Genomic DNA, 24000 nt, shown 5'->3' with positions numbered 1-24000 from the left:
GGTTCACATCAACTAATTAGAGCGCTTGATTATGATTGGATTATAATTTCAAACAACCTCAAGGGGGTTGTTCGAAGTAATTACAGTGCGTTATTGAACAGAATGGCGAACACGTGGTAGCATATGAGCAGACGAGACTTCTAATCGCTGTTTGGTGTCTTCTTCTATTTTCGGAAGCTATCCTTGGTTCTCTTCTCGCCTCAAGCATGGTGATGATAATCGTGGCAGCCACGTGGTACGGTGCCATTTTGTCTCACACTGCGAGGTCACCCTGCCTATTGTATTTGAATTTTCGTAGATGTGAACAGATTGAACCACAATTAAATAAAATTGAATGCACTATGATAGCCTGAATCATACTTCAGTCGATCATAATCAACGTTGAGTTTGAACACGGCTTTAGATTCGATAAAAGTTGAGTTGAGTTGAGTTGATTTCTGTACAGCGGTGTCCCCAATTCCGCGTGCGTTCGCCTTTCACAGTACAACTCTCCTCCTTCAATCTGTAACATAGTCGGCATAAAGCACGTTGCCCTCCTTGCTTCTTGGAATAACACGCTTAATCGTAACTATCACAATATTCTCGAATGTGATTGGTTATCAATAGCCCTAATTTCAGCATTAATAGGACACTTTGTAATCTTGGGGAGAGGTGATGCCGCAGTAATGAGCGCACCCGCTTCCCACCATGGTGGCCCAGGTTCGCTTCCCGGACCCGACGCCATAAGTGGGTTGAGTTTTTATTGGTTCTCTTCTCTGCTTTGAGGGTTTTTCTCCGGGTTCTCCGGTTTTTCCACGTCAGCAAAAACCAACATAAAGCTGATTCCAGCTGGCTGTAAGCTGTGCTCCAAGGTCACACATGGACCGTTCAACAATTTGCCATAAAATCGGTGACACGCAGTTCAATATTGTATTTTTCTTCAATGAACGGCGTGAAGGTTTAGGGGGAAATTAAGGGTGTGTTCGATTGACCCTATTCCGGAATAAGAATACGTGCAAGGGTGATTTAAAACGGTACTTCTGGCGTTTTGAAGCAACAAGGATAATAAAGATATGTTTAAAATAGCATTTGAGCAGGTGTTTGATAATTTTGATGTGAATCTCCGTAAAAACAAAGGATTTCTAACTTCTATTCCATGTATTCCTATTCCGGAATACGGACAATCGAACGCACCCTAAAAGTTGATCGTCGGCTCGAACAACAATTAGCAAATCCTGTGGCACTAACTTGTATCCCCGTGAGCGGGCAAGGTGAATCCAATCCCGTGCTGTGATTGGCTACCCGAGCGAGCAAGATGTATGGGTTATTGACCAAGCGTGAGGTCAAGATGACTGGATATTGGCCAAGTTCTTTTTTTGCGTGTTTATGGACCGAGACGAAGTCGAGGTCCATAAACACGCAAAAAAAGAACGAGGCCAATATCCAGTCATCTTGACCGAACAATCTTGGTCAATAAAGGATTTATTATATGACTTAAAACACCAAAAAATGATCTTTGATCTTGCGGGACCAAGCGAGAAATCCCGAGCGGGCAGTATCGCTCCATCTTGCCCGCTCGGGTAGCCAATCAGAGCGCGCGATTTGGTTCATCTTTCCCGCTCACGGAGCTAGTCATATAATAAGGAGCTTTACTGCCTGCTCGGGATTTCTCATTTTTTGGTGTTTTATCCAATATAAATCCTTTATTGACCAAGCTTGTTCGGTCAAGTTGGCTAGATATGGGCCTAGTTCTTTTTTTTTAGTTTTGCGTTTTTATGGACCGACACGAATATACAATTAAAAAAAGAACTTGGCCAATATCCACCCATCTTGATCTCACGCTTGGTCAATAACCCATGTGTATTTATAGTGTTTTCTGTCTTGAGAGGAGCAGATGAGAAATGATGATGATGATGATAATGATGTCTTTAATAAAGCATAAGAAAAAAAAAGAAAAAAACTGAGAAAAAAACTGAGAACAGTGTAATGAATTTACAATAATACGCTGTAGCTAAAAGTGAATTATGTAATTATAACAGGTTGTGTTCAAAAATGAGTCTATTTACAAATGTGTTAAAAAATAATGTGTAAAAATAACTTGAAGAAATAAAACATTTTTAATTTTTTTACAAAACACGTTTCGACATACTTATGCCATCTTCAGTTGTGATGAGTTTTACGATTTGAATTTAAACCTATTTATAAGAAAAATACGATGGATGAATTGATTCATTATTCGCATACTTACGAAAACAAATCAAATGGATTAGCTAAGATATTTAGATACTATCGTCGCGACAAAGCCGTTAAAAATGAAAAAACCAAAAAGAAAAAGTTCGTTACAATTTACAACTGAATAACCAACAAGACTAAACTGAAAGAGATAAAAAATTTATAAATGTTGTTTTATTTCTCCAATTAAGTACGTTTTCTGTTTAAAAAAAAAGCAACACCATTACTTGCGGCTATCCTTGCATCTTTAAGTGAGAACCAACAACAAACTAAAACTTTGAAAGATAAAAGTGTTCCTCGAACTTATCTGGACAATTCAGTTAAGCACATGATTGTCCCATGTGGCTGCGACGGGACTCGAACCATAACCTATACAATGCAGGTGCAGTACATCATCTGACTTTCTTCTATGTTTCGTCTATAACCGAAAAAATGCCGCTCTTCATGATCAAATATACGTTCCTTTCAAACTTAAATTTGGTCATTATTTTGAGATGAGAACGACAAAGCAGACAAAGAAACGCAGAGCCTTTGTTTTTGCTCATTAACTGAACTAAACCTATTGCTTAATTTCTGGTGCCGTTGTTCCCCCACCCGGCGTCTAAACACGGACACAGGGTCCAGCGGCAAGCGAGCTGAATAATTCATGATAGGCTTACAGCTGAAACAGTCGCAGGACGTAGCAACTCACATTAGAAAAGGTGGAACAATGAAAAGCAATTATTAATATAACCTGGTGCCCGAATTTCTTCAATAGAGTGGTTTTGGCTAGTAGAAGTAAAAATAACTTCGTGAAAGTTATTTTAATAGCTTCTTAAAGAAATTTAAAAAGGTCTGAACTTCAGTTATTTAAGAAATTATTTATTTCACTGTCGAAAATTTGAACATCTGGTTTACTGGATCTTAATACTTTTTGGTGAGGAAAAAATACTCAGGAACAGATTAAAGTGGCGGCAGTGCTTGTTCGTAGGAATTAATCCTTTTCTCAATGTAAGATACATTGACATTGTATTTTCAGTTCTTACTTACCAGTAAATTACTTAGTTTTCTTAATTAATGACGGCGCCGGAGAATTTAAAGGGTAAAAATTTGTTACTAAGAGGCCGTCGGCATAATAGGGAGTTTAAGCACACCGGCTTTTCAGACGCGGACGGAAACCGGAAGTGAGCTGTTTTCCCAATTAACTTGCCTTCACACAACCACATTTACATTGTTAAGTATCTTTTCTCCATTATAGATGATTAGTATAAAAATCTGGAAGACACCACTGCCCTGGCACGCGAAATGTTCTCTTCCTGTTGCCGCCTGCGTCTCAAAAACGCGCGTGCTTAAGCTCACTATTCACTTTGTCCCCGCTTAAAGTCAACTGGACGTTTAGGGGAGGAGGGGGTAAGGGTCTGACCTAAACGTCTAGTTGACGTTAAGCGGGGACAAAGTGAATGTGTCGACGGCCCCTAATGTAATTCCCGAATTTTAGTTATTTTGAAACCCGAAATTAAGGCCGCGCAGAGTTGGTGAAGGAACTTCGTGCCCCCTAAATTAGTATCATCATGATTATATTCATCATGTTCTCTCAGAAATGATTCGATCTCTTTTCCAACTACCATCTAACCTTAATGACCTAAGTCCCTTTACCTTGCTTTGTCTACAGCGAAGTTTGGTTAAGATCACCGGAGAGCTTTTCTTGGCTGCTAGCACATGAATGTGAGCAAATGGGATTCTTTCAAGACAAATCGGGTGCCTTTCTAATACTGCTAATCGTCAAAACAATCTCGATGTTCGGTTTTCAGTTCCTACGTACAGGAACAAGCAACGAACAAAAAGCGTGAAGAGGTACATACAAAAGATAAAAGACGTATTTGTAATGAATAAAGCAACAGTCCAAAGTCATCAAAAGCTGACAAAAATCCAAAAAGAAACCATGGTTTCGAAAAAAACCATTTTCGAATAGCAGGAACGAATACATTTTCCAATAGCGGTTTTGCACGGCAGCCATATTGCATGGCAGGAACAACGAAAATGTTTTGCATAAGAAAGAACATTTGTTCCCATAGGAAAAAGAATCTATTGTTCCTGTCATGCAACATGGCTGCCGTGCAAAACCTGTATTTTAAATTATTGTTATCGGCTGTTTGGAATTTCACTTAAGGCTTGCTATTACGGATATTAATCTGTTCTATGACAAAAAAATTACAAAGCCAACTGAAACGTTTAGAGATTGAATTGCGTTCCCTATCGCCAGCCTTTAAATCAACTACATTTTTATAGTAAAAGATTGTGTAACTTGTCATTGCAAACTGAAAAATATGTTTCTTTTCACACCTCACATAAAGGGAAGTAACGCCCCGTTGAGAAATCGGTGCTTTCTCTTTATAGCTGGAGGACCCTGGAGTGGCTTTACTGAAAACAGTTAACAGTTTTTGTCGTTTTGTAATCATTTTCACGTTACTGACTCGCCCAAAAAACAAGATGTCTAAATTCTCAACGACCAGTCAACTCTTAAAATCATAACATCACGGTATATTTCAAGGACTGTTTTAAATTGCTCTTATAAACAGTATTTCAGTCGAAGCATCCATATAAAACAGTGAGAGTAAAGCACTCATTTTAAATCTTTCATGATTATAATTTCGATAAGTACCTCTGTAAAGTCTGTAAATAGAAGGTTAAAAATCCATTAATTAACTGTTGCATGTCGATGCTCGAGTAGCTATTACAATTCACGCAAGAGTAGCCGAGTTGGAATTGATCAGACTCAATATCAAGTATTTCTACATTAATGAAAAGATGCCTGATTAAGCCAGCTTCCTGAGCTTTTGTGAAACGCTTGGTAATCCTTGCTAATTCCCTCCCGCAGGTGGCTGGACTGAGGTATTTCGCTGAAATTCTATAGAAAGTTTTTACCCGGCGCCAGGTACTTAGTTGATTTGTCTTGGATTCCGGGTATACAGCCACTTTGTAATCGTCCGAGAGTGAAACGTTAAAAAAAGGAAAACAAACAAACAAACAAACAAACGGCCGAAGTACAACGGAAAAGAAACACATCACAGTCACATTTCAGCGTCATACATTCTTTTAAGGTTAGCGGTTTTTTTGCAGTTTTGAGATTGTGAAGGGTTTATTTCATTAAGTTTAAAAATTTCCACAAAGAGGTATTTTAAAGTTCAGCTGCCGTGTTCGGACGAATAGGAAGTAGTCCACTAATTTGACACTTGAGACTGTGTCAGAAAAAACGAGTTTTTCTTCATCTACAATAATTTAGAGAGAATGGCTCCTTTTTTTCTTTGATACCGTCTACTACTGCCACAGTGGATGTAAGTTACCCTTAAAATTTGGCGATAAGATGTAATTGACCAGTTTGAAGATCAAAGCCAAACCCCAAATCTTAAACGTTTACTTTACATGGGATTTTCAATGTTGCTGTCCTTTTTTTTATCTTGACCTGTAGATAAGACACCAGTCGTTTTGTCTTCATCGACAACTACAAATTGTTGTTGTGAAATGAAGTCTTCTCCTCGATCAGAGCAAAAATCAGGCGTTTTGAAGAAGATTTGAATGCGGATTTGTTTCCTCATATAGGACAATTAAGACTGTATAGCGAAAATTTGGTTTACCTAATTTTTAGAAGAGAAAAACCACTTTGCCTTTCATCTTTGTACTGGACAGGCCCCAAGTTTCCCTTTCTATTTTTGTGGTTTTTGAAAGGGACAAACCAGCCTAAATATTAAGTCGATATTTGTCATTTATTAATGAATTCGTTACTTTAATGAAAACATCTACAAAGAAGACTTCTTCACGGTGGATGAGAAGTAGTCGATCGATTCAATTGTTATAATATAAATGTAAATGTTATAATATAATATTTATTCCCATGTAATCCATCCGCATGAGTCTTTGACTAGGAAGGGACTTGAACTCACTACTGAGCTACAAGAATGACATGTATAAGCAAGGCAAAGTTTTAAGCATCGTCCACCTCTTCCTCTTTCACTGGACCTTTTCGATGAATGATATATCGACACTTTAAGACGACTCGTGGAAAAATCGTTTGGCTATCATTAAAACTCCTATATCTAGATCTGGTTGCCATCAAGAGTGACTTTGTATGGACTGCGGATTCAGTACTTTACTTTGCGTGGCAGCAGAGAAATACAACTGTCGAATTCTAGATATTTTAAGAGCATATAGAAGTCGAAATGGAAGAACCACGGGTGATGATTTATTTATTACACACGACGTCATTATTTCTTTTTCTTCAAGTTCTGCCCTCCGCAGGGTCTTTCGGCTACGATGTTTTTTACAGTTTTATTTGATTCAACTTAGTCTTTACTTATCTAATCGAAAACACATTGTTTCATGACGTTTGCGGACCTCTCAGACGAATCTTTTTTTTCTGAAAGACACTCTCCGTGGTTGGTTTGGTTGCCAGGCTTTCCTTATGTTTACAAAAATTTGGTTTTATCAACGGAGTTGATAATGTAAATTGGCCACCGTACAGAGATTCTAAAAGCTGACGTTTCGAGCGTTATAGCCCTTCGTCAGAGCGAATCGATTGGATTCGCTCTGACGAAGGGCTAACGCTCGAAACGTCAGCTCGAACGTCAGCATTTAGAATCTCTGTACGGTGGCCAATTTACATTATCAACTCCGTTGATAAAACCAAATTTTTGCATACTACCTCCCCACCGACGCGGCACCACAGTTTCTTTAGAAACTACCCCTTCATTCTTTCCTTAGGTTTGACTTCATTTTATTGCAGGTTACACCTTACGTCCATAAAAATGAAAAAGAAGCTTTGCGGCATTGCGGTCCTTTTCTTACTCTTGAACACCTGTGTTTTTTCAAGTCGTAAGTACTATATTTATGGGGAGCTTCTTTATACTCGGTCATCGTATTTCTAAAAAAATTAAATAGCTTTATTTTAAACAGTTAATCGGAGACGTATATTAGCAAGGCGTGACCCCAGCGATATCTTTCATGCAGGCATCAAAAACACCGTAAACACCTACGAAGAGAATTTAACCATGGACACTACATCATTTCGGTGGCAAAATGAATTGATTGTGCTCTTATAAAATTATCTGCTGCGGAAATAAGTCAAATAACTGTCCATTACGTGAAGAAATATTATATGGATAGAAAAGTCTCGTGCATCTCGCAAAAAAAATTGTTTCTGGACTTTTTTGTTGATTCTCGTCTTCTGAGGCCCCGATCATTTTGGCTAGGTTGGTTTTGAACCAGGAAGTCCGCGAATCATGCTTCGTCTGCGCAGTTTTACACATTTAAAAATGGAGTTGTCATGGGTGAAAAAGGATCCTTAATTACTGTAAGAGTCGGGCTGAGGTTCCTCCTCATGGTGAGCGAGCTAACTGCGACGTCTGGGGACGAATTCCAAATTATGTATGCGGATCAAGAGTGAATTAGATAATTCTCTGTTGATGCGGATTGAATAGCTTTTTTAGTGAATCTCTTCAGTGAAGAAGAATAAGCATAAATCAAAGCAACAGCAGACCTTGCAAGATTTAAACAACTACACTTCATCACCTTTTAAAAATAGATTTTTATTTGATATTCTAAAGATCTCTAAACATTTATAAGGGTAGTATTTGAGACGCCGAACGTTCTCTGAAATGAGCTCGCCATAGGCTACGTTCGATCTATCAATATTCCGGCATGGCTACGAGGATTTATAGTCAAATTTCACGGCTCAGTTCTGTTTTCTTTGTCGCACAAGTCTCAAGGCAGATCTCTAAACAAAACAATATTCATATTCAACCATAAAGCCTCGTAGCCATGTGTGAATATTGATATATCGAACGTGGCCTATTTACTTATAATAATGTTGTGACTTGTTACTTCCAAAGTAAGAAAAGCTAGAAATTAGCAAAATAGCCAAGCTGCTTAGAGATATAGACTTAGAGATAACTTTACTCTGAGTTCAACGCCACCTCGTCTACAAAGGACATATTCTCTTGGCTCGTTTGGCAATCGTCTTCCTTAAGGACGGTGCCTACTAATTCAAAGGTATTTTTGTGCAGTTGTATAGATATGCGGGAAAAGCAGATTTCAACAAGTGTTATTAAATTCCAAAAAGAAAATTGGGGGTAACCACGCATTTTTCAAAGATAATTAATCAACAATATTAGTAAAAAGCTTTAATATACAAAGCAATATATGGTGTTCCTTTCCAAGTTAAAGCTTAATTATCTCTGAAAAATGAATGGCTACCGTCAATTAGCACTTGCTAAGTTCTGCTTTCTCTAAATAGTTTTAAACCGCGCAAAAATATCCCTGGATTAGTAAGTACTACCGATAGGAAATCCGAGTACCTGGAGATGCGCAGAACGCATGCGCAATAACAATAGTAGGCACCGTCCCGTAACAGCAAGAGAAAATGAGGGGATAGAGAGGGAGGCTCAGAGCGTTGGCCAGGATATGTCATGTCCACTTAAGTTATTTTTAGACGAACGGAAGTCTTTGTTCTAGCGGAAGTCTGTCTTCCGAGACGTCCGCATGCAGTCTTGCCTCGCTCTCAGGTTCTTAGTGAGAAGAGAAAATTGCGGCGCACGTGGAAGGCTGATGAATATTTATTTTCTTTCAAACATCAGCCCGAGGTTGGCCTGCATGCGGACGTGCATGCAGACTTCCGCTAGAGCAAAGACTTCCGCTCGTCTAAAAATAACTTTGGTGGACATGACATATCCCAAGGGCTGGACCGGGAGCCTCCCTCTCTGTCCCCTCATTTTCTCTTGGTAACAGATATTAGAAAGAGAGACAAGTGCGTTTTTTTTTGACGAACCGGGCCGAAAGAGGGAATTAGAAAGATTGCGCAACAGACCAGAAATAGTTCTGTCTTTTATACTTAACAGCCGGGCACACCAGATAACAAAACGGCTGGCATTGAATTGTTTGCACCCATTATAGGTTTAGAAGCAGAGGACACAGACTGGTTTTCCTCTGATGTGGATGATGATGGCTCAGCCAGCCACTCCAGTTCTGGCTGGGAATCAGAGCTTCCTAGTCGCCATGATAAAGAAATCCGAAAGATTTTGTATCTACAGAGTTCGATTAACTTCAAAGAACGTATGTATGGATTTGCAGTATTTTATTGTACCCTAACCGTCACAATATTTGCCAAGTTTTGCTTTTGTGGTTGGTGGTACAGTGGTGATTTTTCTGTTAATTCTACTCCAAAGGGGGACTTCGTTCCCATCAATTGTGAGACGAAGATTAAAGGAATGAACTTTGCATAAGGAAATGTTGACGTTATATGATCTAAGCCGTCAGTGGTGCTCATCTCTATGGACAAACTCATTTGAAGACCAGCAAATATTAAATGACTAAAATGCAGTTTTCATGAATGCCGAGTTCACCACGACTGCGAAAGCACGTATTTTTTGTTCAAAGGTTAAGGATGTCGAAACAAAGTAAAAGAGAAATTGAACTGACTCTTTCTCGGCACCATTAAGATAAACAAAATATAAGTGAAAATTTAAAGAAAAGCAAAGAAGGAAAAAGGGCAGAAGCCCCTTAAAACCGATGCCATATTTAGTTCAATTGACCAATTTCGATATATTAAAATTCAACTTAAAACAATGAACATGATTCCGAGCTCGAAGCTCTGGGAATAAAAGAAACGATTTTATTCCCTTCCCCAGAGTATTGAGATGGTGAATTTTGTTTAGGGTTGAATTTTAATTAATATATGGAAATTAGGCTACTGACAAGAAAATTTGTTGTCATGCATGGGATTGTGACGAGATCACTTCAATACCACTACATTAAGCACCGCTCCCTCGAAATATTTTGAATACTCAAATACACATTTTGGTTTATCACCATTCTCATACTTCATCTTTTAGTCGACGATATAGAATGTGAAGATGACCCAAGTGCGGATTGCGAAGGAAAGACCGAGGAACAATGTCTCTCAGACTTTGAGTTCAACAAAAAACACTGCCCCTTCAGTTGCCACCTTTGTGCGAAAGAAGACGGTAAGAGAACTTCCACGCGGTTTAATAAAGCATTAGAGAGATTTAGCATCACGTTTGCGTGAAACGTGAACGGCAAAAGTGACCACGTTGACCACGTGACCATGATTTCCCCGCCATTTTCTACGCTTGCCGGCTGCCGCTTCTAAGTAAAAGTAAGGATTTCCGCGTATGCCGTACACGTGAAATTTTCTTCTCGTTTTTCTTCTACATAAGAAGTTGTTTGCGCAAACAAAAGAACCGGAAATCATTTTCCGGTTTGTCAAAGAAGGAAAAATTAGATTTCATGGTTATAGGGTTCAAAACTGACTCCTTGTCGCAATTTTCTTCATGAACTTACTCACGTTGACTCTCTGTTGACCGACGAAACATCTTCATCGAAACTCTCAAAATTTGACCGGTAAGGAGTTTCCGAGTTTTTAATAGGAAAAGAAAACAAACAGCGGTTACAAACATTTTCATTTTATACTTGACGTTTCGTATGTTGCAGCATACATCATCAGAAGTGACGGTTAAAACTGTTACACAGAATTTTAAAAAACTAGAGCGAGAAACTGTTGACTAGTTAAAAAGTGTGATAACAAAATCGTAACTTCCGGTAGACGATTCTTCCGGAAGAAATTAATAAAGAAAAAGCTTCTCACTACCAATGTTTTCATTGAGAGAGGGTTTTAAATCACTGATTAATAGCGTTTCTTTAATTTTACACTGCAAGTCGGACTTTCCAGTTGCGAGGATTTCAAAATGAATGAAAATGTTTGTAACCGCTGTTTGTTTTCTTTTCCTATTGAAATTGAAATGGCCAAAGGACAAAAGTATTCCGAGTTTTTGTTTTTGCTTTTGCTTTCAGGTAACTAAATACTCGAGTTGCCGTGGGTCACAACCTTCTCTCTATTTTACGTAAAACGGCTAGCTGACGTTTGCCGTATCGCGTAAACGTGATGTTAAATCTCTCTATTTGGATCAAAACAAAAAAGCAGCCATTTCGGCGACGCCATTTTCAAGACAACTTAATTAATTGTGGGGTGTGTAAAATCGTTTTCAACGGGCTCTAAATCAGCAAAAGTTTGAAATTTAAAAAGATTTCAAGAACTGATCATGCATACACTTGGCAATTATTTATTCTCGTGACTTTGTCTCCTTAATGGCGTCACAAGGACACACAAAATCATAGGAATTTCAGGGGCGGATCTAGGGGAGGGGTGCAGGGGGTGTGCACGCCCCCCCCCCCCCCCCTCCAACCCCCACATGAGGCATGTTCGAAAATATATCAAAGGAAAACAAAGGTAAGATTTGACTCTAGTCTGGTAAACGAATAAACTGATGTAACTATCAATGATGACTCATCGTGGCATGGCAGGATGATTGTCGGTTAATTAATATTGCTAACCCTTTTGAGACTTACATAGGCAAGAGGAAAATCCTGGGTATCAGATACAGAACTGGGAGACGGATAAGCATGCATTTTACGAACGGATATTGGTTTACATCGTATCTGCACTATTTAGGCCTAAGAAACGAGCCGAGAATATAAGGTATGAAAGCGAATCTCTCTACTCAATGATAATTATTTAAAATTTAATTTTAGGTTGTGCCTATGCGGGATTTATTTTTATCTGTTGTTTACAAGACCGAGTGGTTTATTTTCATACTAACTCATCAAAAAGGTGCTGTCCTTGAAATAACCACGCAGTAACGACACCGAACTAAAAAAGATTTCAACTGATTAAGTTTTCATCAGAATGCGGCCAAATATCGGGGATTCGCTGTCTTACGTCATATTCTCTTGGTGATTGTGATAAGTACACTTTTAATCATTCTCTATGTATTCAGTCCATTTTGGTGGGTTATTTGCGTTAAAACAATGGATATCCAGTTCACTGAAGCATGATGCGGTCCCAAGGGTAAATAACTTCTGCTATATACCTAAAACGAGCACTGTGATTCAAGTGTATCCCGACCGGGATATAACTCCACAGTTGTTAATTGCCCGCTGCGGATGTTTTGCTGCGATTGTTGAAGGAAACGTCTCAATATCTAACAAAACACTATATGTCTGGTCCTCGGGAAACTACTTACTTTTGTTTTCCCTCGAGTCCTGATGTTTCCCTCGACTTTGTCTCGGGAAAACATCAGGACTCCCGGGAAACAAAACCAAGTATTTTCCTCCGGACCATACATTAAGTGTACATTGTTTTTATGTAAACAACCCCCAAAACTTATGGCATTATGGGATGGGGGAGATAGAGAATTAGAATGCCTCCTAAGTTAAATGCCCACCTTCAACCGACAGGCTTTTCGACCGTTTGTTTTTGTTATGGAAATCGCATTGCTTATCGTAGCGATCTGATTAGATAAATTTCAGCTTTGGTGGGATTTTCATTAATGGAGATTGTTCCATGAACGTGGGCTTTTAAGCAGATATTAGGGGTAAATAAAACACAAAAGGTTGTGGTAAGAATCCTTCACTCTTCTCATTCGATCTTTACTTTGTTTTTATCTTTAGTCACATTTCTAAGTTAAAAATAAACTAACTTCATGTGGCTCAAAGCGGCAAACGTGATTTTGGTGGATAGCATGGTATGCTCACATAAAAACAAAATAATGATCCTGATGCAAGGCTCGCTGTACGGCTGTGAGGCATGGACAAATTATATATTTTCTTTTTCCAATATTTCGTCAGGCAAGGCCTGACTTCTTAATTAGGAAAGTTAAATGACATGGTACACTTGGTACTTTCTAGGAGATATTAAAGAGTGTAAAGATCAAGCAGATGATTGTGAAGTCCTAGATGATGGCGCTTGTCAGAGATTACCAGACTACATGATGCAAAATTGTAAAAGGACCTGTGACTTCTGTGGGCCGGAGTCAAGTATGTTTTATTTCAAATACCCTAAAAAACCTTAATTTTAACTGAAGGCTGTAGTAAGCTACGGATCCTCATTTATTCCACCTCAATTCGTGATCCGAGTGCAATTAAAATGGAATAAACGTGACCGAAGAGTACGTCCCCGAACTTGGCTTTTCACGATAACACAAGAGGCCGATCCCAGTCGAAGGCTACTTTTTCTATGGCTTCGACCGTTATACAACTCCTACCCCGTTGCGCACAACTTATACTGGAACCGCTAAACCGACCTCTTTTTGCAAGGAAAGGAGAGCCAAGATTTGAACGCGGAGTGCAGGATCGTGATCTCAGGGTGATGTCCTCTAAACTAAGCGCCTCCTTTTGATTTTCAACATCTATTTCTGTTCTTTTTTATAGGTTACGAGGATACTCATGCCTTTTGTCCTATATGGGCTAAAGGAGGTTACTGCAAAACCGATCATAAAATTAAAAAGAAGTGCCCTCACAGCTGCACGAAATTTGACGACGTTCGCCCAGCTGCTGGACCATATCCTTATCCGATCAAAGCTTTGCATCCTTATCAAGTCGGACAATATCCGTCACGGTATCCTACTCCGTCCCCACAGGTAAAAACAATTTTAAATTCTATTGTCACAATGACCCCGACAAGGGAGGGAAGGGATTTCAATAAATTGATAAATTGATTAACTCAGTCTAAGTGTCACCCATTTCCTTCCCCCCCCCCCAAAAAAAGGAAAAAGACAAATTCAAAGCCTCGAGCTATGAAAAGAATATGGCATACTTTATCTAAGTTCTGAGATCTGGGCTTCAATTCACCATATTGATTGTCAAGTTCTATTTTTTCTTTTGCAGCCTCATCCTTTGCCATATCCAGCTCCGTATCCCTACCCTTATCCATTCCCGTCTCCCTACCCTTATCCATTCCCATCTCCCGTCCCATCTCCCGCCCCGTCTCCCGTCCCATCTCCCGCACCGTCTCCCGTCCCATCTCCCGTCCCGTCTCCCGTCCCATCTCCGATTCCATCTCCGGTCCCATCTCCTTTTCCGTCTCCCGCCCCGTCTCCCGAACCGTCTCCCGTCCCATCTCCCGCTCCCTCCCCGGCTCCGTTCCCTTCCCCGCCTCCGGCTCCATCTCCTGGCCCGTCTCCCGTACCATCTCCGATCCCAGTCACAGCACCTCCTCCGCCACCGATGCCTACATTCCACAAGGATGCTAAACCAAAGAAATCCCAAGAAAAACATCATTAAACCAAGTACAAGATCAAAATTTTAACTGCAAATTATATAAAAATAAACGCTAACGTATCCAGGCTTGTGTCAAAATTATGCTTTGCATTCTTCACGAAAAATAAATAAAATATAAATAAGAAAAGACACTTGTCGATTGGTTACAAATAATTATATATATATATATATATATAGAATGAAGAAATGAAACCCATCCCGTTAATCAACTGATTAATTATAGCGAATGAAAAACATGAAGAATTGCCCTGAGCGGGATTTGAACCCACGTCCCCCTGAATACCGGTAGGGTGTGATGACCACTACACCATCAGGACAACCACGCTGGCAACGCAGCTATCGAGACAGTGAATTGGCCTATCGTGAGTATCCCGGGATTCTTTCATGGGTGGGATGGGAAACCCTAAACCCCTTCATAGCCTTAAACCTAAGGATCGACTAGCGATTCACAGGCAAACACCAACTTAGGCATCAGCTAATCAGAGGGATCAAGTTAATGATATATATATATATATATATATATATATATAAAACCGATAAATGGGACAGACTTCGAACAGAATAAAACCACACTAGTGTATCCAAGAGAAAATGAGGGGACAGAGAGGGAGGCTCAGGGCGTTGGCCGGGATATGTTATGTCCACGAAAGTTATTTTTAGACGAGCGGAAGTCTTTGTTCTAGCGGACGTCTGTCTTCCGAGACGTCCGCATGCAGTCTTGCCTCGCTCTCCGGTTCTTAGTGAAAAGAGAAAATGACGGCGCACGTGGAAGGCTGATGAATATTTATTTTCTTTCAAACATCGGACCGAGGTTGGCCTGCATGCGGACGTCTCGGAAGACTTCCGCTCGTCTAAAAATAACTTTCGTGGACATGACATATCCCAAGGGCTGGACCGGGAGCCTCCCTCTCTGTCCCCACATTTTCTCTTGTGAATTTCATTATTCACGGGCCAGGGACCCGTTCCTCGAAAGTCCCGAAAACTTTTCGGGCCCGAAAAGCCATTTGTGAGATTGCCAACCGCTTCTTTTGGAAACCCGATCTTTTAACACGTTTTCAAGGTAACAAAAATAAAAATAACTGAGGTTTGACGAATTAAAGTCCCTCCGTTCTTGAGACACAAAGGGAATTGTGACACCCGAAAATGGCCCTTAAATTTTCCGGACATTCGAGAAACGACCCCCAGAAGTTTAAGGGCAGACACCACAGTCATCTGCTCCGTGCCGGCGAAATATTCCTTTCAGCCAGTTTTACTTGCACGCTTGTGTTTCAGCTTCTAATGCGAGGTATCCTAAGAGGAAAATCTCCCTAGATTCTTCAAATATAGATATCGATTTATACTCACCACAGAATACTCCAACAACATGGCAAGTTGTTGTTGTTGTTTTTGCACACGAAGTCCAAGCTTAGTGTGAAGGAAAGCCAGCCCGGCCGAAAATATAAGGATCTGTATGAGAATTCCGATAAAAGATGAAATAAAATTAATAAAATAAATAAATAAAATTCTCAATTAAAAAGCCTTGGGTAATGTGGGTAGCTTCCTTCCCGTGTGATTAATTTCCAGATCCAATGCGATTTGAAGCCATTTCTTTGATTCCTGGGTTGCCAACTGTACTATAAAATAACCCAAGGCTGCACATTCCATTCTGAGGAAGTCACCAAATTGAGTCAAATATTCCAAGACAAAATGGTCCCACGGTTACAGTTCCACATCAGAATCAATTGACAAAGATTGAACTTTCATTTCAAGCTACCAACAACGCAATAGCAGAAAGACGAGCGACGTCAGACGGTAGTTTGTTCACTCGATCGAAAGGGAAAGGAGCCACGTTGGACACTTCGACCGTTGGAATCGGCTTCTAATTGGTAGCCCTGCCGGGTTAACAAATTGAGCACTAGCGGGGTACCACACTGTAGTTTGTGAACTAGATGGCCTTTTTTGTTCACGAATGTGTTTTTGAAATTTGTCGACTCGAAGAGGGGGGTGATTGTGATTGGACGACTGAGACAATGCAGTAATGTCAGTTTCGAGCTGAGAGGACCCAGGATGATTAAAAATATGATGATGGGTTAAAATGAAAGTTCAGTCCTTGCTGATAATGATAATGATAATGATAATGATAATGATAATGATAATGATAATAAACGAGCGGTCTAAACAAAGGAAGGTTACTATCAACACCAATTCCCGCGACATCCATATATTTCCTTAAAACACTAACAGGACAGTAGTGCGAGTTCCCGTTACACTGATATATACATAATTACCTTCTCTATAAACGTCTGTCTTACTTGGCAGCACAAAAATCCTTGCGAAATCCGCACATGAAAATCAATGTGGCTAGGCAGAATATTGCTTAATTCGTTAGACCGAAAAAATCTGGCAAAAGCTAGTGAGCACAAAGCAGCTACCCTAAGATCCTTTAAGTTGGAATGAAATCTAATGATCAATGCAGTTTCTGCAAAGAAAACTCGGAAACTCTTTTGCACCTCTTTTGGGAGTGTCATTTCGTTAAATCCTTTTGGAATGAAATTGGTAACTGGATGAAAAACAGCTCTTGTTTTCTTAACGAAGAATTCTCCTTTTTGTCTTGCATTGGCCTCGTGAACGATACTACAAACCTGCTTTTTCATCATGCGCTTTTAATCGCTAGATATCACATCTATTTGTCTAAACAAAAAGGTCTTAACCCTTCATTGGAACTCTTTTTTCGAATTTTTCTAAATTGTCTGGATTATGAAAGACGTTATGCCGTTAAAACTGGGATTTTAAGAAAATTTAATGCAAAGTGGGGAGCTTTTATCCGGGAAAATGATTTTTAGTCTTTTATTTCCTTTGTCGAGATGTAAGGAGAGCAGCTTTTTGCGCTAACTCTTTGGAGACTCTTTTGATGTTTTTAGACGGATAATCAGAAGTTCGTAATGCGTGTGGGTGTGTGTGCGTGTGCGTGAGTATGCAGGGACTACTTAAGGTATTTTGGCTAATCTATCTTATAGATTTGTATTGTTAAGTAATGACTGTGTAGTAGCAATGTAATCATGTATTTATATGCTTTATATGCAAGTAATGTAAATCAGTGATGTAAATTAATTAATTAAAAAAGTAAAAAAAAAAAAAAAAGGATCCTTTAAGTTGGATTCCTCCTTACAATAGACATCTACTATATCTTTAATAATCTATGAGGACAGAGGTTTCTTCTTCGTGACTGGTTTAGTTTTAACGCGGTTCGCCGACTCAATAATATTCTTGCAAAATTCACTATCTAAAGGGTTCCGATCTAGGTTAGGGACAAAAGAATAAAACCATTTCAGGCGGCGTGTGCTTGGATCAAGGGCGAAGCACTAGAAGCACAAGAATGATATATTTCGAATAAAAAAAGAGATAATGTGCTCAAAGGGAATGGCAATTGAATAGTTAGCATCTTACTCTTGCACCACTCCGAAAACTTTATTATAACCCGGAGGTAAGTTTTTGTTGTTGAATTAGATCGTGACTTTAACATCACCTTTAATATTTCCTGAAAGCTTAGAGATGATCGATGCGGACAGAAGAGGTTCCCAAACTCCGCTTGAAAGCAAAACCTGAAAATTTTCAAATAGAATAACCCCTAAAAGTAACGAAGAGGAAAGGAGATGGATTCATGCAGTTCGAAACCCATGAAAACTACGATATGTGTACCGAAGGAGACACATTTTAATAGGATCGCGCTTCCCACGTACGCGTCACAACCAATTTATTCGGACGTTAAATACAGGTGCAGGCACCTACTAATCAGGCCATGCTTTCCACGTCACAACTAATTTCTTCGCGCGTGAAATACAGTTGCAGTCACAGTTTGAAACACTTGGCCAATGGGAGTGCAGAATGTAATATGATCGACATCAAGCTATAACGGCCGTAGCCACACATCTAGCTGAACGCATGGGAAGATTATAGAACGCCGAACATTATTTGGAATTTATCCGCCAAAAATCGCTGTGTTGTGCCGGAGTGGAGTTGATGTGATAGTAAATTTATTTGGCCTTAAGGCTGTGGTGTTTTTATGGCGATTTGGACCCTTGCTTTGTGATGCGAGAGCAATTTGTGGGACGAAATCGCTGCGAGTCACCAGCCTTTCTTCTCTTTATGAGGGGAAATGGCAACTAACGCCATCGTAAAATTTCGAAAGCCACAAACCAAGCTAAAATGGACACAGTTTGCCCTCCGATTGCACAGAAAAGACGAGAACAACTGTACATAGAGGTAAGCGAAGTTTATTTCTACATTTACAGCTTATTCTAGCATCTATAACAAAAAGTCTATAAATCGTATACCGAGCTTGGGCTGCCTGTGGCATCAAAATCTTCTAGCATTTTTTTTGTCCAAAATAATTAATTACAATGCACTAACATCAAAACTTATACTTAGACGAGTATAAAATCATCTTCTTTTTTTGGTGGGGGACATTTTGAAAGAGAGCCAAATCTGGGAAGATTTGAAAGTCCAACCCGGCACGTGAAAAGGTAGGACATTCTCCTCAGTTATTTGAAGATCTCGAAGGTTTTTCCGGCCGATGAAGCAAACAAGATAACCCGATGATCAACCGACTGAACCCCTTCCCACGAACTTGCAACACAAAGCATATACCCAAAATGATAATTACTAATTTATTACAGCTACAAGATAAAATACAAGATAAAAATACTTAAAGTGGTACTAAGACCAAAAAAAATTTTTGTTTTTCCTTTGGATTTCAAAACTATGTTAACTAAACACTAACTCACCCAAGTTTTAAGTTTTGATTTTATAAAGACACCTGTTTATTTTTGCTGGAATTTTCTTATTTATTGGTCCGCCATTACTAACTTTAAAATCTTGAGAGAGCTGGGTCGAGGAGAAAATGACGTCAAACACTCACTAGTTTAAGAATGCAATGCGTGTGTACGCGGCCTAATTAATATGCAGCACGGGAGTTTCGGGCTTTCAGACTTTTCAACCCGTGTTTTGCATATATAATAAATTACGTTTACACGCTGAAATTTTAAGCTAGTGAGTAAATGACGTCATTTTCTCTAGATCCAACCCTCTGAGGTCTAATCGGCCAGTTTTGAACATAAGTAATGGCGGACTATGAAGTCCAAAACTTACACTCAAAATAAACAGCCTTTGGATAAAACTCAAAGCTCAACATTTTGCCAGTTAGGTGTTAAGCGAACATGCTTTCCAAATCTGAAGAAAAGAAGGAAATGATTTTTTGATCATAGTACCACTTTAAGGCAAATTTTAAACTTACTACAAGGATGAAACGTAATGTTCCCAAACTAATTCAGTTTCTAATAACCTTAATTAACAGTGCCGACAGACAATAACACTTTTAAATACCACACACTAAATATTTAAGTAAAGTAAACAAACAGTTCAGTTCTTTTACAAACCAACATTTCACTGAGTCCGTCGAGAAACGAGCAGTCCAGTTCTTCAACAAACCAACAGCAATATCCACGACAAGTTCTTTCCCACCTCGGCGCTTTCTTCTTCTCTTCTTCACGCTTTTCTGTTCCCGCGTCACTTTCTTCGAATTATCTCTTCTTGTTGCTTATCCCTAGCTCCTTTAATTCTTTGAAGGGTTTCCTCTCTCTCTCCGTCACTGACAAAGGGGTTTTGTCATTGATGGTTTCCCGGCAGCTCCAGCTAATGGCTCTTAGCAATGTTCTCGGTACTTTTTCCTTTTGCCCTCAGGCCTTCATTCTCCAACTCCCTGCTTGTGAGTTTCCTACACGTCAACAACCACCTCAACCAACGGTTTGCCCTGGTATATATAACCTGGGCCAACGCCCTGTCACCTATCCTTAGTTTACAAATTAACACTTCACATGCCTTCCATTTTTTAAGAACCCGTATTACAATTAGATTCTCTATAGCAATGAATATGACGTTGATTACAAGATATCAGGTGTTGATACTATGCTAAATAATCAACAACTGTGAACTACAGTTTGACAACTATGACATGCAACGATTTAAATATAAATAGAAGAAAAATACTTATATACAGTAAGGGAAATTTCGTGGCTCTCTTCTGCTCAGTGGTGGTAAAAAGGCAAGACAAATTTTCACAATCCAATTAGTATAATAATGAGTCACAGCCGCAGAAATTATGTACATATCATTACGTAAGGAACGACACATCAAAGCCATGAGAATCTCGTAAAAAAAACCCTGTCATATTTATATTATTGAGTCAACTATAGTAAGTTTTTTTTCTATCAAAGTCCACTGCGCAAACCCACAATTACACCTGTCTCGATTAATACATTATTCACAATTGCAAGATTTCACTCTGACCAATGACAGTGCTTGTTGATGCTCTGTCTATGATGGTTCACTGGTGTTTCAGATGGAATGATCAACGATTTTAAGCAGCCCATTCCTGATCACCGCTTAATTTTCAATTTGACGAGTGCTCTACGGTTCGAATTTGGCAATTTCGTCGCTTTCCTTGTTGTAAAAATTCAAGAACCGCTATGGCCGAGAAACGCCGACAAGATTCAAGAAGATCACACGCTTCCTGTAACATCTCTAAAATGGCTTTAGAAGACACTTCTTCTAAGCAGCCAAAGAACGGCGGGGATGTTGAGAAAAGCCGTTTGCAGTTAAATATGGAAAAAGCTACCTCATCTTCTTCTGATTTCACGGATGGTCTTTCTTCGAAAGGTAACAATTCTTATCGATATATTTCCGTTCCCACTGATTCTCCTTTGATGTAATCTTGCAGCAGAAGAAGGTTTTAAACCGTAAGTGTTTACTTTGACGCTGAAATTTCACCTGTTAAGTCATTGAGTTGTTCGTATTGACAACAACCGTTTTCTTGTCACCTCATAATACTGAAAGCCTGGCGTAGAAGTAATTCCTTTCTAGGATAAATAAACGTTTTGCCAGCGGAATAACAAAAAAAAAACAACAATATTTATTTTTCAGCAAGTTCAATATATTTGAGAAAGTTGAATTCAGATGCTGCAAACAATAGCTTACCGTGTCAATATTGCTTGAATTTCTATTTAAATACCTGCAGAAGGTATGACCCTTAAGCGTACGTGATCCGTGATCCCACAAGATATTGATATCAGCGCGCCACAGTAAATTACTTAATTCTGTATGCCATTTATTTCGCTCAGCATTTCCGTTTTGTTTTTGCAAATCAAACAAATGCGATGATGATAAATTATAAAGAGCAGTGAACAACAGACGATATGTAAAACAACGAGAAATTTTGAATCGTACAAATTCATATCCATACCGAATAAAAAACTGAAATATCGATATGCAACTGCAAAAAGAGACTCAAGCGAGGAGAAAATGCGTCGATTTAAAAGACAGCCGTTTTTGGATTCCCTTCCGCTAGGTATACAAGCGAAGATTTCAGATGACATCTTTCCTTTGCATTGAACCACACCTCAAATATACAAGTCGGCATAAAAACACCTTGCATTTGTCTTTCTTTAATTTACGCGGCCTTATAAATCATGGCGGATATTCTAAATTTGTACTAAAACAGGGATACAGACCGTATTGGATGTACTACTTCAAAAAGGAGTGCGAGGGTTTCATCAGGTTTCCGAAACGCGAGAAAACAGTTTCATTGTTTCCGAGCGTTCGGAAACCTGATCAAACCCTTAGCACGAGGTTTTTGAAATTACTTCAATCTCCAACAAAGGAAATTGTAATTTAAATCTCTTTTTTTCAAGTCAAATAGTTTTTGTACAGCTCATGGTTGCTCAGAAGCATATGAGAGCCGTGAGCAAGCTCTCGTTTCCGTTAATTGATATCAAAACACGTGTGTTTGAAATGTTGAGTTCAAACCACATGTGTTTGAAATTCATTTAAAGAATCAACAAGTAGTGTTTCATTGGGTTTCAAACTCATCCGCGTGACCAGAATGGGGTGATTCAATTGGCTTATTAAGGGCCCACAGACGGATTTTTCGAGCGTTGCTAAGGAAGTGAAATGTTACTTCCGGTAACTGACGTCATCATATCGTGAGCTGACAAGAAAACCCACTCACAAGCAAAAGTCACCGCACAAACTGTTGTTTCCATCGAAGGTTTTTCCTCGCCCTTCCTCGCGCTCGTTCGCAGATCAACTGCGCATGCGTAAACGAACTGACCTCCGGTTTGAGGAAAAAGCTAAATTTCCGGCGGTTTTAAATTTAATTTTTTTTTTTTTTTTACATGGCACGTTTCATCCCCAAATACAGAATATAGCTAAGCATTGATTTTTTAAAATCATCTGTTTTGAGAAAGTTATGGGTATTTCAGTATCGTTTATGTCTTTAAAAAGAACATTTTTCAAAATAAAAAGAAAACCATGCTTGGCTGGATGCAAAAACTAATACAAATTATCAAACCATCGATTAAATACCCAAATTGCGTAGCCGGAGACAAATTTAGAGTTTTCTTTTATTGGTCACGTGACCATGGGCGTGGTATGATGACGTCATATTTAGGGTCATTGTCTTACAAAAGTTGGAAACTGACCAAAATAATGCCAAATTCTCTCAAATTACTTAACCATTACATCCTTAGCAACGCACCCCAAAAAATACGTCAGTGGGCCCTTAATTATCATGATTTGAGAATAAAAGATCTCTCACAGTGGCAGCACTGAGAGACTCCCAAATTTAGTGAAATTTCAAGAACATACGAGACTTATTGGACATTTCTTACTTTCCATTTTTCTTTCTTCCAGACACAAACGAAGCAAAATACATAGATCACAAAGATATTAATAAAGCGTGCCAAATGCAAAAGGAAAGGTAAGTGGTTATTTATTATTCTTGAATTCTACAATTGCATAAGATTTTGCCAGTGTTTTAAGTGGTTAACACGCTCACCACCCACAATGAAACTGTTAATGTAGATTCCGTGCCTTCCACCGGATCGGATGCAGCTGGTTTTTCGCAGAGTTGCCCTGTCCTCTCATGATAAGAGACCTTTAGCAAGGGCAACCACAATACTTACAAAATTAGATCAGAATGCAGCTCTTACGACGGGTCTCGTGATTTGTTCCAGATTTTATTATAACAGGCACAAAAAATGTACAACAAAAGCCATGGCCCCTCACCATGCCAGAAGAGCCTTCCTTAACTCGACGAGAAAGAAAGGACTCTACAGAAATCGTGTAGATTCTTTATTGAGAATGCGTTTGCCGTTGCTTGGAGACAGTTTCAAACCCAGGTGAAGTGTCGATCGCACTCGTAGACGCCATATTGATTTTCGTACTGAAGGCTCGATTTTGACCTTCGCCTGGCGAAAAATATGATGCGCACGCTGCCTAAACCGGTTTGACAGGAGTGACTAGCCCAGAAACTTGGGTTGCGGCGACTTGAAAGACTTGACACGATTTCTGCAGAGCCTCTCTTGCTCGCCCTCTGGTGAGTTTTAGGGCGCTTTCCATTTGACAGAACTGACCAGCCAGACCGGCCATTTGGAAGGAATAACTCTACAACGCCTTCACTATAACACACTTCGAGAATGATATATACTCCTCTGGAACAGTGCGAGGGATTATCGTGCAAGTGTTCCTTCAAATCGTTGCATTTTCTTTGCAAACTGACGGGTCTGGCCGGCCAGTTCTGACAAAAGGAAAGCGCCCTTAGAGAGGCTCTACTCGCAGGGTGTAGCCCCTACTCCTAACCACAAAAGAGCT

At 39.4% G+C, this 24000-nt stretch overlaps 3 protein-coding genes across 4 annotated transcripts in view; 2 read left to right on the top strand and 1 right to left on the bottom strand.

Annotated features, from left to right (window-relative positions):
• Positions 1-24000, bottom strand: part of LOC137979622 (uncharacterized) — a 264679-nt gene that overhangs the window by 86510 nt on the left and 154169 nt on the right. The gene's annotated exons all lie outside the window — the stretch shown is intronic.
• The window catches only part of LOC137979644 (uncharacterized), a 169242-nt gene that overhangs the window by 142145 nt on the left and 3097 nt on the right, over positions 1-24000 (top strand). The window contains exons 2-3 of one of the 2 annotated variants that reach the window (XM_068826961.1): positions 19414-21009; positions 23041-23107. In XM_068826961.1, coding sequence (XP_068683062.1) covers positions 20820-21009; positions 23041-23107 — 257 coding nt within the window. In that variant the 5' untranslated portion in view covers positions 19414-20819. Of the gene's footprint in view, positions 1-18585; positions 21010-23040; positions 23108-24000 lie in introns of those variants that run through there. The other variant, XM_068826960.1, reaches the window with a different exon arrangement.
• Positions 7511-14319, top strand: LOC137980555 (nematocyst expressed protein 4-like). The gene is made up of 6 exons (XM_068828015.1): positions 7511-7567; positions 9081-9294; positions 10074-10205; positions 12946-13074; positions 13468-13676; positions 13924-14319. Exons 1-6 carry the CDS (start codon positions 7511-7513, stop codon positions 14317-14319), a joined length of 1137 nt encoding a protein of 378 aa, XP_068684116.1.

This window comes from Montipora foliosa, chromosome 12 (assembly GCF_036669935.1).
Source record: "Montipora foliosa isolate CH-2021 chromosome 12, ASM3666993v2, whole genome shotgun sequence".
NCBI classification, from domain to species: Eukaryota; Metazoa; Cnidaria; class Anthozoa; order Scleractinia; family Acroporidae; genus Montipora; species Montipora foliosa.
This window is presented reverse-complemented; position numbering and strand designations above follow the sequence as displayed.